The sequence below is a fragment of the Sycon ciliatum genome, chromosome 7 (genome assembly GCF_964019385.1).
Source record: "Sycon ciliatum chromosome 7, ocSycCili1.1, whole genome shotgun sequence".
Lineage (NCBI taxonomy): Eukaryota > Metazoa > Porifera > Calcarea > Leucosolenida > Sycettidae > Sycon > Sycon ciliatum.
In genome coordinates this window covers 19,342,886-19,360,579 of record NC_088649.1, presented here as the reverse complement: position 1 = coordinate 19,360,579, position 17,694 = coordinate 19,342,886, and the positions used below count along the sequence as shown (strand labels likewise).

General features: G+C 49.6%; 1 protein-coding gene across 2 annotated transcripts in view; it reads left to right on the top strand.

Moving 5' to 3' along the window:
• The window catches only part of LOC135821162 (pneumococcal serine-rich repeat protein-like), a 118,761-nt gene that overhangs the window by 3,880 nt on the left and 97,187 nt on the right, over positions 1–17,694 (top strand). For both annotated transcript variants that reach the window (XM_065334231.1, XM_065334232.1), the window contains exon 2: positions 7,200–13,496. In XM_065334231.1, the coding sequence (XP_065190303.1) occupies positions 7,200–13,496 (6,297 nt within the window). The remainder of the gene's footprint in view (positions 1–7,199; positions 13,497–17,694) is intronic.

The window sequence follows — 17,694 nt, the reverse complement described above, 5'->3', positions numbered from 1 at the left end:
CCGCGCTTGCTAGCATGATGCTTTGAGTGTCGTTTGTAAATCTCGCTGAACAACACTTGCCACTGCCACTGGTGTACCCCTCGATATCGTCATGAGTAATACCACGACCACATGGCCCTAAGAGTATAATGTAGCTTTCCACAACCTTATGCGGCGCACTGGCCACATTGTGTACCCACAAGCTGGGGAATCTGGCCGGGCATTGCCTCCTTGTCTAGCTGCTGCAGCGAGGGTCTCTTGGAGACTTCAGAAGGGTTGGTGATAGTATGATACGCCATTTACAGTACAGGCATTACATTTTTATTTGTGGCTACTTTATACTATTAGAGAAGCTAAGATGCACGTTATTTCCGACGTGACGCGCTATTTCACGCCAAATCTGGCGTAAAACTCCAAATTTCGACGTGAGCTGCAGGTCACTGGCGTTGTGTTTTGACGCTCGAGCCAAATAACGCCAACTGAACTTTCGCGCCACGTAAGGACCGGCGGATTCTGCTCGAAAAGGTGGCAGATTCTGCTCGAAAAGCAGTGAAATTGGCAGAACCATACAAACCTCATGGCGGGCAATTCCTCGAATTCTGCTCCATTTTTTTACCACATACCAAACATGCATGAAACGTACTAGACAAAGTACCGAATTCTGCCAATTTTTCTGCCGGCAGAATCCGCCGGAGCCTAGCGCCACGTCGGGAATAACGTGCATCTTAATGAACCTCTCTAATGTGTGTGAAATCGCTCTGTCGAAACCTTAGGAAACATCAGTAGATTCTAATCTACCAACCGAATTCGGCTACATTTCACACGTGATCAAGGCAGCGCGCCACCAAGAGGCACCCATACGACTATACAATGTACAGTGCTAGCAACTGAAATCCGACCCCCTTGCCGGCTCGCCGCGCCGCTCAGGGGGTCGGATTTCGGTTGCCAGCATGCACTGTACATGTCCATGACCACAAAGGCAGAAGGTGGTTTTCTGAGGATTGCCTTAGCTTTGCTATGTGCATGAAACGCAGCATTACAACAATGACCTAGCCGGCTGTCTCTGTTCTCTTCTGCCTAGTTGTGGTAATGCTCCATCCTTGTGGTGTTGAGCACTCTAGGCAGTCTGGGAACTCTCGCCATTGTGTGGAGGCGACGGTTTCAAATAGGGCATAGGTTGCAAACCGGAACGGTCTCAATATTCACTTTCTCTCTTGGTATTTTGATTAGAAAACATATGTCACAGTGAGACTACGATGTGTTATACTCCGAGCCAAAATTTCATGGCTCTGCGATGACCAGAAGCGCCATATCAAGCAGGTGAGTTTTTGACGTGTTGCTTCGCACTGCGACTTGAGTTTTACGACTTTCGAAAAATCAACTTCTTGTCGCAGGTAAACAGCGGCTCGCCTCTCGCCAATAAAGCACCGCATACCAATCAAAACTAATGGAAGCACACACAAGGCTTATTGTTACTCTGTACTGGCCGTCGTGGAGCGATAGCAATTACCTAATTTCAGAACTCAGAGTGAATTTGACGTGCACTCTAAAACCTTTCCGGTTTGGAGCCACATCTGATTTGAAGCGAAAAATTGGGCAACTTGGAGGCGATGGGTCAACACAAAGGAGTGGCTCAGTTCGATTGACTCTGGCCTCAGAGCAAACCTCAACATGCCAGCTTCCTTCCACAAACATATTTCGAGTGAACAATCAACGCTGATGATCGGTTTTGGGTCTATACAATTTTGGCTGTCAAGCCGTTCTGGTATCGAACCGTCACATGTACATATAGCTCGGAGATACATTGACGATAGGAGAGTGGAGTAATCGTGGTAGTGTGTGTGGGGGGGGGGGGGGGGGACTTTTCATGATACCCTCTGACCTGGCGAACGTGTTACCCATGTCAGAGGCGGACAAGTAAGATCATTATAAATGCACGCGTTGTACACATTCATGTGGATGGAAGTGACTGTGTACAAACTGCTCCAATTACATCCACACTTACCACACTCTAACAACGCCATCGAAAGCGGCAGTTATCTCGCTCTTCTCTGGAAACGAAAAAAATGCACATGTCCTTGAAGTACGCAAATGCCGTGGAATAGTGGGGTGCCTTGTTCCCGGAACAAGAGATCTTCTACCGCACCGTGCTTGAGCAGCGTCTCGTGTTCAAGTGAATTGCCGTGGAATGGCGCCGCCACACGAGTCCAGCTCGGGTTACAGGACTACACGCCACTCAGCAGTGAAGTTGTCAACGCGAACAACACGGTGGAGTGTAGACCTGGGTCCAACTTCCTAGCAGAGTGCATTGAATCCAGGTGGGTGCAAATCGCTTTCAGACAGACTCTTTGCGGGAGTACGCATTATGGACTAATACATGTACTGAAAAACCTGTGACTACCGACCACCCCTTGGGGCCAGAGAAAGCGGTCTTTAGTGGCAGGTGGTCCTTAGTTAGAGGTTCGCACCGCACAACCATAATAATAATTATGAATGTGAGACCGTCCGTGCCTGGCGAAGTGGTCCTGGAATCATGGTTTGACCGTATTGTCCAATGGCCTTTTCAATATCGTCCTCGACATGCATGATCATCCGCCATCGTCCCACACAGCTGAGACGTTCAGCTCGTGCTTGTCTTGATTGCGCTCACCTTTCCCTCCTATGGTATCATATAACTTAAAAACTTCCAAGTTAGTTAGTTGTAGAACATCAGTGCAATGTTATCGCATGAGCTGATTGTTTAGTAACTGGTGGTGTTAGTAGACATTATAGCCTAACTTGTAGTTCCTTGGTCCTTTTTCTTTTCTATAAAGTTATCCTTGGTTCTCCATCCGAGTCCAATAATAATAAGAATTACAGTGAAACTAAGTTACTTGTCTAAGACGACCGCTCAAGGGACCTTCAAAACGTGGTCTCCTTTACCAGGTGGTCTCCTTATCCGGGGTCATTCGACTGGAAATAGCATCCCTTGGTCCTGGTTTCAGTGGTCTTTTAGGACAGGTGGTCACCTTATCCAAGTGGTCGCCTTGACAGGTTTTGCTGTATAACTATGCCCATCGGTGCAGATTGTATAAAACCTGATCGCAACCACCAGTACAGTACTTCTTGAGAGACGATTATGGTCCTCAAAAAAAATTCGCGCAATTATGGTCCTCAGCAGCCTGTGATTGCTTCTCGTTTGCACAATACACGCTATGATGCTGGCGGCGATGATTGCTCGCAAGTACCTACTCATACTCGTCAAAAAAGCTCATCCGCCAATGGCGAATGAATGCTTCAGCACTTTGAGTGCGTCTCCTAAACAGTCACAAAAACGTCTACCCGACTTGCTCCCATGCAGTTACCAATGCTCCTATGCTCCAAAATAGAAAAGCATTTGCGATAATTGCTGATTGCGTCAGATGACGGCGATATCGCTGATTGCAAGGTATTAATTTGTGTCCGAAAGACACTTGAGGCACGTACGTCGGGAAAACGCTAGCCCTAAAAAAATGCGACATTGTCAAAGGGGTGGTCTTACAATTAAGCCATAATAGTTTCACATCTAGCTACTTTTGTTGGCTGCCCAGGTGCGTTTCTCGCTGTGGTTAGTGCAGTTAAAAATCCCTGACCTTAGCGCTTTGTAATATATGCTTTAGTAGCAGTGGCGAGGCTTCACGGAGGGGGCGATGTAGCACATCATAGCATCACAAATTGCATGTAGATAAGTGCTCCTTTTCAAACTTGCACACCATTTTCATACCTGATGAGGGCAATTTTGCCGAAGCGCTGTAATAATTGACTGAGAAACGAGTTCCAGTTGGCAGAGTGAATGGGAGGAGAGCGGGTCTGCTCTGAAACCATTTTTTTGTCCTAAGTACTATGCTCTGTTGTTGTTCATTCGACTTTATTGCAATCGGTTCGGTCAGTAACTCTGATCTCCGCTGGTGAGACCTTATAATGTCGAGCCACTTGCTGCCAGCAAAACGAGCATCTGTATAATCGTGACAGCAATTTTTATCCATTGCCATAAAACGGGCTGCTTTCACCCTGTCACTGAATTCTTTCATACCAGTAGATGTACGTAAACAAAGGCACACATTTTTGAAAACCTTGGGCAAATTCAGTTGTGACTCATGGTTGAACCAATCATCAGACAGCGATAGCTGTAGGTAGGTAGGTACGTTTGAATTTGAATTCGCATAAGCAAAGGGTAACCAGTGTACCTCAGAGTGACGGACCGAGTCGGTCACAACAAAACCTAGTTGAACAACAAACCAGTGTGGTGAAAGATCAAAGCGTCAACTTCAAAGCGCTCCCTGTAACTGGGATCAGCACCGCCATCTCTTCGCTCTAGGAAAACAAAATGCATAACCTGAGCGTAGGCAGTCGCACAGTCGGCTGTTGAACGTTTCTGCGTTTACATTCACCACCACCATTGCGATGATCTGTGATCAATCACATACATACTGTACACTTACTTGCTTAATTACAGCAAAACCTGTCAAGGCGACCACTTGGATAAGGCGACCACTTGGATAAGGCGACCACCTGTCCTAAAAGACCACTAAAACCAGGACCAAGAGATGCGTTTCCAGTCAAAATACCCCGGAAAGGAGACCACCTGGTAACAGAGACCACGTTTTGAAGGTCCCTTGAGCGGTGGTCGTATTAGACAGGTTTACTGTACTTCTTTTCCAGTCATTCGACAAACCTTCTCTGATGGGGTGTTAGTGGCCGAAACAGCTGTCAGAAGGAGTAGGACTTCCATGCTCGAAGTATCCTCTTGTTTCTGTTGTGTGCAAGGGAGTGTATGCATGTGGTCGGCAACAGAGCGCAGTGGTGGTGGTCAATGTCAACGCAGAAACCATGTGTTTGTATTCGTATTTTCTGGAGCCTACACAGGAGTAAGCCGAAATCAAAGGAACTAAAAATGACGCTATAATGTCCACTAGAACCACCAGTTACTAAACAATCAGCTCATGCGATAACATTGCGGTCCGTGTCGTGCAATGTTATAACATGAGCTGATTGTTTAGTTACTGGGGGAGTAAGTGGACTTTATGGCTTAACTTGTAGTTCCTTGGTCCTTTTTCTTTTCTATAAATTCATAACCCAGCGCTTTATGACAGCGCTACTCTACGTGGAATGAATCCAGAGGGTTCATAACGGGCTCCTACAGCCTTCGTTGCCTTAAAAGTTAAAGTCGTTTACCTAAAGATGATCAACACAAAAGGTGCCGTGACGGTTTGTTTGTAGAACAACACCACGTTTTGTTCACGTTTTGTTCACGTGCGCACCTGCTATCAATAGCTACATGGTGCACTTCAAATAGGGATATCTGAATGAATCCTGGAATGCTAAAATGTAGATCCGAAGTGCTCCCCTTCACAACATCCCGCCATAACTAAGGAGTCTAACATCGTTCAAGTGTTCCTTGCACGACATGATTATGTACCATTACTGCCTATCAGATGGTGTCGTCCGAATCTACTTATCAGCTATCAAGTAACCTTACGAGTTTTCTTTCACGACTTGTGCCACTTACATGTACGCTATATTATCATACAAAAGAGAAAGCACCAAGGAACTACAAGTTTCGCTATAATGTCCACTAACACCACCAGTTACTAAGCAATCAGCTCATGCGACTGGTGGTGTTAGTGGACAGTATACCGGTAGCATAACGTGTAGTTCCTTGGTCTTTCTCTTTTGAATAAATTAAACCTTGGCTCTCCATCTGAGTTTAGATTATATCAGGGAGCATTAAATGTTGACCGACGAATTCTGAATCCGAATTCTGTGTATCATCGAGAGATACAACTCTTCCCTGCTCCAGCTGCCCTCCTTTACAACACCAGTCACGCCAAATCAAGCTAGATACGATTTTGTGCACGTCATGCACATGTCGAGATGATTCGATTACCTCACACAGATGTCTTGATCATACGATTACATCATACAGATGTCTACATGTATATCATACATGTACGATTTTGTCAGCCAAATACAGTATCTAGATCATGCGATTGCATTGCATAGGCAACCAGATGTTTGGAACATGCTATTGTGCCTGACATTTGTCTACATCATACAATTCCCGTACATGTAAATGTACATGTACATGTATGTCAAAACAGATGTATACGTCATCAGGTTAATAATTATTAAATCATGCAGATGTCTAAATCATCCGGCTGCATGATAAAGATGTCTAGATAATCGCTTGACAATGCCCCATGGTGACACCTGAAGAAACCTTTCCCAGAATTTACAACTGTAATAAGTATAGTGAATGAGCTTCCATGGTGAAATAAAATCACAGTCCAAAACCCATTGTGTCAGTTCCTGTGCAAAAGGGGGGAAGGCTGATGCATTCGCAGTGGCCACTTTTTTTGTGTTTCATGCGCATAAAGGATTGGAAAACTACAGTTCATTAAAAAGTCCGTATTCGAATCTCCCCCCTCCCCTCCCACTCCCAACCCCCCCCCCCAGTTGAAACCAATCAATAAAAGCAGAATTTGCAAGCCAAGAAATGAAAAGGATGACAGCAGGGGAAACTACATTGTTTTTGCACTGCATAAAATGTGCAAGCTCCGGTTGTGCTATACAGCAGGGGAACAGATGGAGGTCAATTCAGTTTCTGGAGATATCAAGTCAATTCAGTTTCTTGAGATATCAAGTCAATTCAGTTTTCGAGATATCGAGTCAATTCAGTTTCTGGAGATATAAAGTCAATTCAGTTTCTGGAGATATAAAGTCAGTTCAGTTTTTCGAGATATCGAGTCAATTCAGTTTCTGGAGATATCGAGTCAATTCAGTTTCTGGAGATATAAAGTCAATTCAGTTTCTGGAGATATAAAGTCAATTCAGTTTCTGGAGATATCAAGTGTCAATTCAGTTTCTGGAGATATCAAAATTTCTGCTGGGGACAACCATTCAAACATTAGGAAGTGAACAAAGGCTTTCCTGGCAGCTAGTAGACATGACGTGATGTGACGTAATGTGATGTGACGTAATGTGATGTGACGTAATGTGATGTGACGTAATGTGATGTGACGTAAGTTTCATGGTGTAATGGTGGAGGTGACTCAGCATTTTCTTCAATGGCCGAGAGCTCTGTCACACCCTGTAATAATATAGTACCATTTGTGTCCTCGTTTTTATCCATAGCGAATTTGGCTCACCATCCGAGTTCAAATTCTCTGTACTGTCTTGTTTTCTCCATGTATTTCTTCCAGGCGTAGGCGCCATAGATGTGGAAGGCAACGATGAGAACGATCTGGAACTTGGAAGTGGTGGATCTACAACTGAAGAGTCGGGCAGCGACCCAGACATTGGCCTATCAGGAATTAGCAGTGGTGATGTGGAGGAGGGTAGCGGTGTGGAGGATGATTCTGGGCCGGTGAGCATGTCCGGGAACTCTGGCAGCGGTGACGCGGAGGACAATGACGACACCGGTTCCGTGATGGTGTCCGGTGATTCGGGCAGTGGTGACGACGACACTGGTGACACTGGCTCAGCAGCGATGTCTGGAGATTCCAGTAGCGGAGATAACAACATTGGTAGTGGTGATAGTGGTGAAGAATCTGCCTCCAGCGCTGAGACAAGTGCATCCGCCAGTACGTCAGGGAGCGGTGGGGATGATAGTGCTGATGTGATGTCAGGTAGCGCGGCGAGTGCGCCGGCATCAGGAAGCACGTCGGGCGATACCAGTGGTTCAGTGACGGGCAGTGGTGCATTAGATGCATCCGCAGTTGACTCGGCATCAGGGAGTGGCAGTGCCTCGGCAGACAGCACAGGTGATGACAACACGGGAGATACGTCCGCATCTGCCTCAGCCAGTGCTGGTGCAAGTGATACAGGTGAGGACACTAGTGGGGATCAATCGGCATCGGCTTCCGCATCCGCTAGTGCCTCGGCATCAGGGCTAGATGCAGATTCGGGTGGTGCATCAGCATCTGCTAGTGGTTCTGATGATGTTGAATCTGCATCTACATCAGCCAGTGCTAGCGCCAGTGCTTCAGGCCAGGATAACACAGGCGATGAACTGGCATCAGCATCTGCTTCTGCCTCCGCCAGTGCCTCTGCTTCCGCCATTGACCAAGATTCTGGTAGTGGATCTGCATCCGCCAGTGCGTCAGCAGAGGATAGCGGGGTGTCTGCGTCAGCTTCCGGTGAAGAAAGTGGATCAGCTGTAGATAACACAGATGTGGTGCCAACAACAACCTCTGCCACGGTTGCAACCACCTCTGCCACTGTTGCCACCACTTCTGTTCCTGAAACATCAGCAACAGCAGCCACAACAATTACTAACTTGGTGACGTCTCCAACATCAGAGAGCGAGGAAGACTCCGGCAGTGCATCTGCTGTAGACAGTGGCTCTGCCACAATATCAGGTGAAGACAGTGGAAGTGAATCAGCAGACAATTCTGGTGTTGTGACCACCTCTGTTGTGCCCACTACTCCAGCTCCAACCACAGACAGTGGTGAAGACTCCGGAATCGGAGTGGACTCGGGAAGTGCATCAGCGTCAGGAATAGCAGAGGTCTCAGGTAGCACATCAGCATCAGGAAGTGCTGACGACTCCGGAAGTGCATCTGCTTCAGCAAGTGCTGACGACTCCGGAAGTGCATCTGCTTCAGCAAGTGCTTCGGCCAATGGCATTTCTGCATCTGGAAGTGCATCAGCTCTGGATAACTCTGTGGAAGAATCGGGGTCAGCCTCTGCATCAGCATCTGCATCAGCTTCCGCATCAGCTTCCGCATCCGGTGATGATAATACAGGTGATCAGTCTGCCTCGGCTTCTGCCTCTGCCAGTGCCTCTGCATCCGCCATTGATCAAGATTCTGGCAGTGGATCTGCATCCGCCATTGATCAAGATTCTGGCAGTGGATCTGCATCAGCGACTGCGTCAGCAGAGGAGAGCGGAGTGTCTGCGTCAGCATCCGGCGATGAAAGTGGATCAGCAGCGGATGACACAGATGTGACGCCTACAACTACCTCCACAACTGTTGCCACTACCTCTGTACCTGAAACATCACCAACAGTAGCCACAACGATAACTGATGCTGTCACCTCTCCAACATCAGCAAGTGGGGAAGACTCCGGCAGTGCAACTGCTGTGGATAGTGGCTCTGCATCTATATCAGGTGAAGACAGTGGAAGTGGATCAGCAGACAATTCTGGTGTTGTGACTACCTCTGCGGTACCCACTGCTGCTGCTCCAACGACGGAAAGTGGTGAAGACTCTGGCAGTGGTCTGGACTCAGGAAGTGCATCAGCCTCGGGAGCAACAGGTGATTCTGGTAGTGCCTCTGCCTCTGGCAGTGCATCTGCATCTGGAGTAACAGATGAACCACCAAGCGGCGAAGACTCAAGCAGTACATCCGCATCGGCCAGTGCTATTGGGTCGGGAAGCGCATCCGCTTCGGGTGTTGGATCTGTGGACGATATATCTGCATCCGCACCAGGCTCTGGATCTGTATCAGGCAGTGCGAGTGCAAGCGCCTCGGGAGATGACAACACAGATGATCAGTCTGCCTCGGCTTCTGCCTCTGCCTCTGCATCCGCCATTGATCCAGATTCTGGCAGTGGATCCGCGTCAGCTAGTGCGTCCGCAGAGGAAAGTGCGGTGTCTGCGTCAGCATCCGGTGATGCAAGCGGATCAGCTGAAGACAACACAGATTTGACGCCTACAACTACCTCCGCAACTGTTGCAACTACGTCCGCCACCGTTGCAACTACCTCTGCTGAAGAAACATCACCAACAGTGGCCACAACAATAACTGATGTTGTCACCTCTCCAACATCAGCAAGCGGGGAAGACTCCGGCAGTGCATCTGCTGTTGACAGTGGCTCAGCATCTATATCAGGTGAAGACAGTGGAAGTGGATCAGCAGACAATTCTGGTGTTGTGACCACCTCTATTGTGCCCACTACTCCTGCTCCAACCACAGAAAGTGGTGAAGATTCCGGCAGTGCATCAGCCAATGACGTTTCCGCCTCTGGAAGTGCATCGGCGCTGGATAATTCGGTGGAAGAGTCAGGGTCAGCCTCCGCATCAGCGTCCGCATCAGCATCAGCATCCGCATCAGAATCCGGCAGTGCGTCTGCCAGTGCCTCTGCTTCCGCCATTGATCCAGAGTCTGGCAGTGGATCTGCATCAGCTAGTGCGTCAGGAGAGGAAAGTGCGGTTTCAGCCTCAGCATCCGGTGATGCAAGCGGATCAGCTGAAGACAACACAGATTTGACGCCTACAACTACCTCCGCAACTGTTGCAACTACGTCCGCCACCGTGGCAACTACCTCTGCTGAAGAAACATCACCAACAGTGGCCACAACAATAACCGACGCTGTGACCTCTCCAACATCAGCAAGCGGGGAGGACTCCGGCAGTGCATCTGCTGTGGATAGTGGCTCTGCATCTATATCAGGTGAAGACAGTGGAAGTGGATCAGCAGACAATTCTGGTGTTGTGACTACCTCTGCGGTACCCACTGCTGCTGCTCCAACGACGGAAAGTGGTGAAGACTCTGGCAGTGGTCTGGACTCGGGAAGTGCGTCAGCCTCGGGAGCAACAGGTGATTCTGGTAGTGCCTCTGCCTCTGGCAGTGCATCTGCATCTGGAGCAACAGATGAACCACCAAGCGGCGAAGACTCAGGCAGTACATCCACATCGGCCAGTGCAATTGGGTCGGGAAGCGCATCCGCTTCGGGTGTTGGATCTGTGGTCGATATATCTGCATCCGCATCAGGCTCTGGATCTGTATCAGGCAGTGCGAGTGCAAGCGCCTCGGGAGATGACAACACAGATGATCAGTCTGCCTCGGCTTCTGCCTCTGCCTCTGCATCCGCCATTGATCCAGATTCTGGCAGTGGATCCGTGTCAGCTAGTGCGTCCGCAGAGGAAAGTGCGGTGTCTGCGTCAGCATCCGGTGGTGCAAGCGGATCAGCTGAAGACAACACAGATTTGGCGCCTACAACTACCTCCGCAACTGTTGCAACTACGTCCGCCACCGTTGCAACTACCTCTGCTGAACTAACATCACCAACAGTGGCCACAACAATAACTGATGTTGTCACCTCTCCAACATCAGCAAGCGGGGAGGACTCCGGCAGTGCATCTGCTGTGGATAGTGGCTCAGCATCTATATCAGGTGAAGACAGTGGAAGTGGATCAGCAGACAATTCTGGTGTTGTGACCACCTCTATTGTGCCCACTACTCCAGCTCCAACCACGGAAAGTGGTGAAGGTTCCGGCAGTGCATCAGTCAATGACGTTTCCGCCTCAGGAAGTGCATCTGCTCTGGATAATTCGGTGGAAGAATCAGGGTCGGCCTCCGCATCAGCGTCAGCATCAGCATTATCATCAGGCAGTGCGTCTGCCAGTGCCTCTGCATCCGCCATTGATCCAGAGTCTGGCAGTGGATCTGCATCAGCTAGTGCGTCAGGAGAGGAAAGTGCGGTTTCAGCCTCAGCATCCGGTGATGCAAGCGGATCAGCTGAAGACAACACAGTTGTGGTGCCAACAACTACTTCTGCAGCTGTTGTGACCACCTCTGCCACCGTTGCAACTACCTCTGCACCTGACACATCACCAACAGTAGCCACAACGATAACTGATGTTGTCACCTCTCCAACATCAGCAAGTGCGGAAGACTCCGGCAGTGCATCTGCTGTGGACAGTGGCTCAGCATCTATATCAGGTGAAGACAGTGGAAGTGGATCAGCAGACAATTCTGGTGATGTTACCACCTCTATTGTACCCACTACTCCAGCTCCAACCACAGAAAGTGGTGAAGATTCCGGCAGTGCATCAGTCAATGACGTTTCCACCTCTGGAAGTGCATCTGCTCTGGATAATTCAGTGGAAGAGTCAGGGTCAGCCTCCGCATCAGCGTCAGCATCAGCATCAGCATCCGCATCAGAATCAGGCAGTGCGTCTGCCAGTGCCTCTGCTTCCGCCATTGATCCAGAGTCTGGCAGTGGATCTGCATCAGCTAGTGCGTCAGGAGAGGAAAGTGCGGTTTCAGCCTCAGCATCCGGTGATGCAAGCGGATCAGCTGAAGACAACTCAGATGTGGTGCCAACAACTACTTCTGCAGCTGTTGTGACCACCTCTGCCACCGTTGCAACTACCTCTGCACCTGACACATCACCAACAGTGGCCACAACGATAACTGATGCTGTCACCTCTCCAACATCAGCAAGTGGGGAGGACTCCGGCAGTGCATCTGCTGTGGACAGTGGCTCAGCATCTATATCAGGTGAAGACAGTGGAAGTGGATCAGCAGACAATTCTGGTGCTCTGACTACCTCTGCGGTACCCACTACTGCTGCTCCAACGACGGAAAGTGGTGAAGACTCCGGCAGTGGTCTGGACTCAGGAAGCGCATCAGCATCTGCCTCGGCAAGTGCTTCTGGTTCTGGCAGCGCATCCGCTTCAGGTGTCGACCCGGCTTCCGGGAGCGGTTCGGCATCTGCGAGTGCGCAGGACTCGGGCAGTGCAAGTGGGTCTGTGGACGGAACCGGTGATGCATCTGCCAGCGGTTCGGCTCAGGACAATACGGACGAGCAGCCTACATCCGTCGCGACGTCAGTTGCAACATCCACTGCTACTGTTGCCACATCTACTGATACATCTGCCGTCACATCCGCCCCTACGTCACCTCCAACTGTAGCCCCGACAACAGAGGAGAGCGGTGAGGACTCAGGAAGTGTACCGGACTCCGGCAGCGGCTCAGGCTTCTCAGCTGATGATAGCACGATGACGATATCTGGTGGCATGAGTGGTAGCGCGTCCGCTGATAATACCGGCGATGAGGGGTCTGTATCTGGTTCGATCATTGCCGGTGCCTCTGCATCGGCGAGTGGTGTAGACCCAGGAAGTGCCTCGGCATCAGGAAGTGCATCTGCCCCAGGCAGTGCCCCAGATTCAGGCAGTGCCCCTGATTCGGGTAGCGCCCCGGATTCAGGCAGTGCCCAAGATTCAGGTAGTGCCCAAGATTCAGGTAGTGCCCCGATGTCAGCCAGCGCCTCGGCATCAGCGAGTGCTCAGGATTCCGGTAGTGCCTCAGCGTCAGCAAGTGCCTCTGCTTCTGGTAGCGCGATAGAGTCAGGCAGCGCTGTGGATTCAGCCAGTGGTTCCGTGTCGGGAAGTGCCTCAGCATCTGGTAGCGTTCCAGACCAGGGAAGTGCGTCGGCATCAGGAAGCGCCCCAGCGTCCGGGAGTGCCTCAGGGTCGGGAAGTGCCTCGGCGTCCGGGAGCGCTCCTGATTCAGGCAGTGCCGAAGACTCGGCGTCAGGAAGTGCGTCTGCCGATTCAGGCTCAGCATCTGCCGATTCTGGCTCAGCATCTGCCGATTCAGGCTCAGCATCTGCCGATTCTGGCTCAGCATCTGCCGATTCAGGCTCAGCATCTGCCGATTCAGGCTCAGCATCTGGAGATTCAGGCTCAGCATCTGGAGATTCAGGCTCAGCATCTGGAGAGTCGGGATCAGCCTCCGCCTCGGGAGAGGGAAGCGGAATTGCAGTCAGTAAGTAACTGTTGCACTGTTCTCTGTGTATGTGTGCGTGTGTGCGCGTGTGTGCGTGTGTGCGTGTGTGTGCATTGGTGTGTTTGTGTGTATATTGTTGTTGTTGTTTATTTTACTTCACCAAATGAACAGACAGAGATGCCTTCTCACCTGCCCATAGGACAGGTTCTCAAAGAATGATGAAGGGATGATATGCAAGGGAAAACAAGAAATGATAATAATAATATAAGACAGAAAGGACCAAAAGAAGAAAAGGAAAAATTATATGAAGACAATTTCATGGAGTCAGAAATAGAAAAACAAAATGTGTGTGTATGTGTGTGCGTGTGAGTATGCGTGCGTGTGTATGTGTGTGTGTTTGTGTGTGTGTGTGTGTCTAAAAGTTATGGTGTCCCTTTCACATCCTGCTTTGTCACTGGCAAAAAAATTCTGAACCGCTAGCACTGAAACTGCAACGTTTTAGTACAGTAAGCCATTGCGCCATCTCAGATTGATCATGCAGCATGACCTGATTGACTAAAATTAGAACAATCCGAGAATGCACAATGGACAAGTCCAACATCAAATGCGCAGTCTACTCAGGCTTAGCTGTTGACCCGGCCGTTGCTCTGGGTGTCTCCACCGCCGCCATTGCTGATCTCGTCACCCTTCTCGTTTCAGTTGTTGTCTTTGCCAGTGAGTTAGTGAGTGTTATAATTATCAGGTTGCTTCTTTAGCGGTCTGCCAAGCTTGAGATCAGTGGACACTTCCGATGATGATTTACCGGCGTTACTCGCATGGATAGTTGGTTGGAAGGTGACGTTCTTTGGGATTAATGCCGCTAATTCCTGAACACGCATGCGACCACGGAGGGGACGCCCGCCGAAGAGTCCCCCGGGAACGAGATGGTCCAACACAGCGGCATTAATCGCAAAGACCGGTGTCTGTGCATTCGAAAGCGGACCTAATTTACTCGTGAGGTTGGGTTTCTCCGGCCTTCACTGTACAAACTGACTGTGATGTGAGTCCAACACACTCTCCATGTGAACCAGGCCATCATCGTTCAGGGGACAAATTACGTAGCCAGTAGTGCGTTAGTGTTTTGTTTTTATTTAGTTTAGTTGTTGTTGTACATGTACATGTATGTAGGCAGGCACAGTGGGTTGGTCTAAGACCATGATTGAGAAACGAGAGGTACCAGGTTCAAGTCCTGCTTGGAATCGGAAGGGATTTTCCAACCGTCCTGCGATCCACAGTTAATTGGGAACTCGTGGCCTGGCATGAGTAAAACATGGATGTGGTAAATGGGATCGAGGCCTTTGGCCTCTGGTTGGTGGAACTGATCTATCCTCACCCACCGTTTAGGAGCCGCATCTGACGCCTGATCATGGGGTGGTGGCGTCCCACGGAAGCGGAAAGGTGGCTCTTGACCAGGGAGTTGTACGACTCCTTGTTCTTGACCTGCCCGGTACGCGAACCCGTCGAATTTGTTTTGTGCATGTATACGTTGTTGTGTACTTTATTTATAGTGGAAATCAAAAACAGGCGCAATGCCTAATAGCAATGGACACACTGTGAATACAAGTTTTAAAAGGATATTGTGAAAAGTCGAGATAGGCAAAAAAGAAGACGAACGGTTGGTTCTAACGAACAGTTATCATGCCAGTGAGCTATAGAAAACCTACGCAGCTGATAATAATATATACTGCAAAGCTTGAGATTTGAAATCCAAATACATGTACCTATTTTGAACATTTAGTTCGTTACCTCAATAGAACAATGTACCCACAAAGCAAAAGTGTAAATGACAGCAGTCGTGAAAGATAGCACTACAATTGACAGTGGCATGGCGAATGATTAGAACACAACACCAAAAAATGAAAACAATTGTATGTGTGAAAAAACGCAATGGTACAATGTACCACTTCCAAGAGGGTCGAACAAGAAACAAAATATCTGAGGGTCATCAGAAAGGGTTAAGTGCGTTCGTGTAAAGCGAAACGGCAGATGTAATGTTTGCAGGGCGTTCAATTGCATGTCGTTACAACATCACTGTGTTTGAACTACCATCATCACGCGTGGACGCAGAATTTTCAAGGGCCGAGTGTAGTGGTGGTGCTGCTTACATTCTTGACGCGTGGCCAGTCGTAAATAAACCCGGGTTTGTTTCGCTGTATTGAGCAGCGCTTGGTCGACCAGTTCACCTCATTAACCGGATAATCGAGCTTCTTCACAAGCTGCCGGATCTCAGTGAGGTTAAGAGAAGGCAAATAACGACGGCAAAGCTGACAGGGCGCAGATTCCGAGAGTGCAAGACACTGGGCCATGACGTTGATCACCTCACGAAAGGCGAAGCAGAGTCTACGAAGCAAACCCAATCCAGCACAAGAGTTTATAACTTTAAAAGTGACACTCGTCCATTTGCATAATATCATGGTTCACAAAGAGAGCAAAATTTAAGTCGCAGCTCCCGTGCCTGTGTCGGAAGAATGGAGTTGTTCAGCCCTACATAACAAAGTCACCCTCGCCGCTAGGCGCTGCATGTACCACCTTGGCATACCAGGCACGGTGGTGGCCTGACACAAGCGAAACCTTCTAACCAGGTTGTGCTATTCTACACAATTGTATAGCTGGTGGTAACGCGAACGTGTAAACTTTACTTTTTTTATAATTATAACAAAGTCAGCACTGAGAGAAAGATGACCACTTGCAGCAGAAATTAGATCCTCTCGAACTTCGTCGAGTGCCAAACACCTTGCATATAAGGAACTAGTCCAATGCCTCGTTCGCGACATGCTGACTCCTGCGCTAGGTCCAGAACACTAGACTACGGGATCGTCAGAGCCGCGGAGAGAAGTACACTGTCTCTGCGCAGAGCGTCAGAGCCGCGTCAGGGAGCGTCAGAGCCGCGGGGAGAAGTACACCGTCTCTGCGCAGAGAATGGACCACGCGTCTCTACAACTACGGAATGTGCTAGCGTTGATCCATCTGCTTCGGTCGTCTCTCTTTCTCTCTCACTTCATCCTTAGTCATTTAGCTGAGAGGAGCGAGTGTAGCAAGGGAGTTCGGTCGTCTCCCTTTCTCTCACACTTAATCCTTAGATCCTTAGTCAGTAGTTTTGGCTGAGGGGAGTGGGTGTGGTGAGGGAGCGAGGAGAGAGAGAGAGAGAGACTGAGTGAGCGGAGGAGACCGGAAAGTTGGTGGACATCCGTCCGGCCAGCCATCCCCTCACAGTCTTTCTGCTCACCAGTTTCGACCAGCCATAACGTTTTACGCCCAGAACTAGTTTCGAAGTAGGGACAGAGAAAAATATGAGCTGGAAAAATCCCTGTGGCCCACTGACGGCGGTCGTGCTTCTGTTGGTCAGTTCTGGAGCACTGGGACAGTTTCCCACGTTTCCTAATGGGCCATGTCGAGATGAAGCTTCCGTGCCGATAAAGTGCTTACCTAGCTCGCTGAATGTTATCCAAGAGATTCTTGCACCGGCTTCGTTTGTCAGCAACAGTACGTGTAGCATGGAGCAATATTGTGGTAGGTCTCAGCCATTCGAAGCACCTCTCGGATCACCGGTGTTTTGTGATACTTGCTCACCGGGCGAGTTCCCCTTCAATCCTGCCATCTCCGACGTCGAGACTAGACCGTTAGTGGAGCGAACGCGCTGGCAATCAGCTGTTTTCCCGGACACGACCACAGCGGTGGTGTTCGAAGCCACACTGCTGCGCCCATTCGTCTTGTCCTCGTTCAACATGGAGTTCTTCTTCACCATGCCACAAGCTCTGATCGTCGAGCGATCCGCAGACTTCGGTGCAACGTTCTCACCGTACATTTACTTCGCAGTCGACTGTGAGGCTAGGTTCGGCATCCGACCCTCGTCTGACCCTCTGTCCATCCAACCAACACCGGAAAACCCCAACGTGGTGGTGTGTATCGCGATCACGAACCCTGGCGTTGCCGATGGCGTATTTTACAATCTGCGGGAGCGCCGCATCCCGTCAACACAACTCCCCGCTAGTGTGCAAACGGAAGTGAGCATCGAAACGGACGACAATTTGCGCAATTGGCTGACCGTTACCAATTTCCGAGTCACCCTGGATGGAGTGACGCTGCCGGCCAACCTGTCAGCCACTGCCAATAGTTCATTTAACTTCTACTCGTCTTACCAGCTTGTTATGCTGGGTCAGTGCGAGTGCTTCGGACATTCGAGCGGCATCTGCGAGGC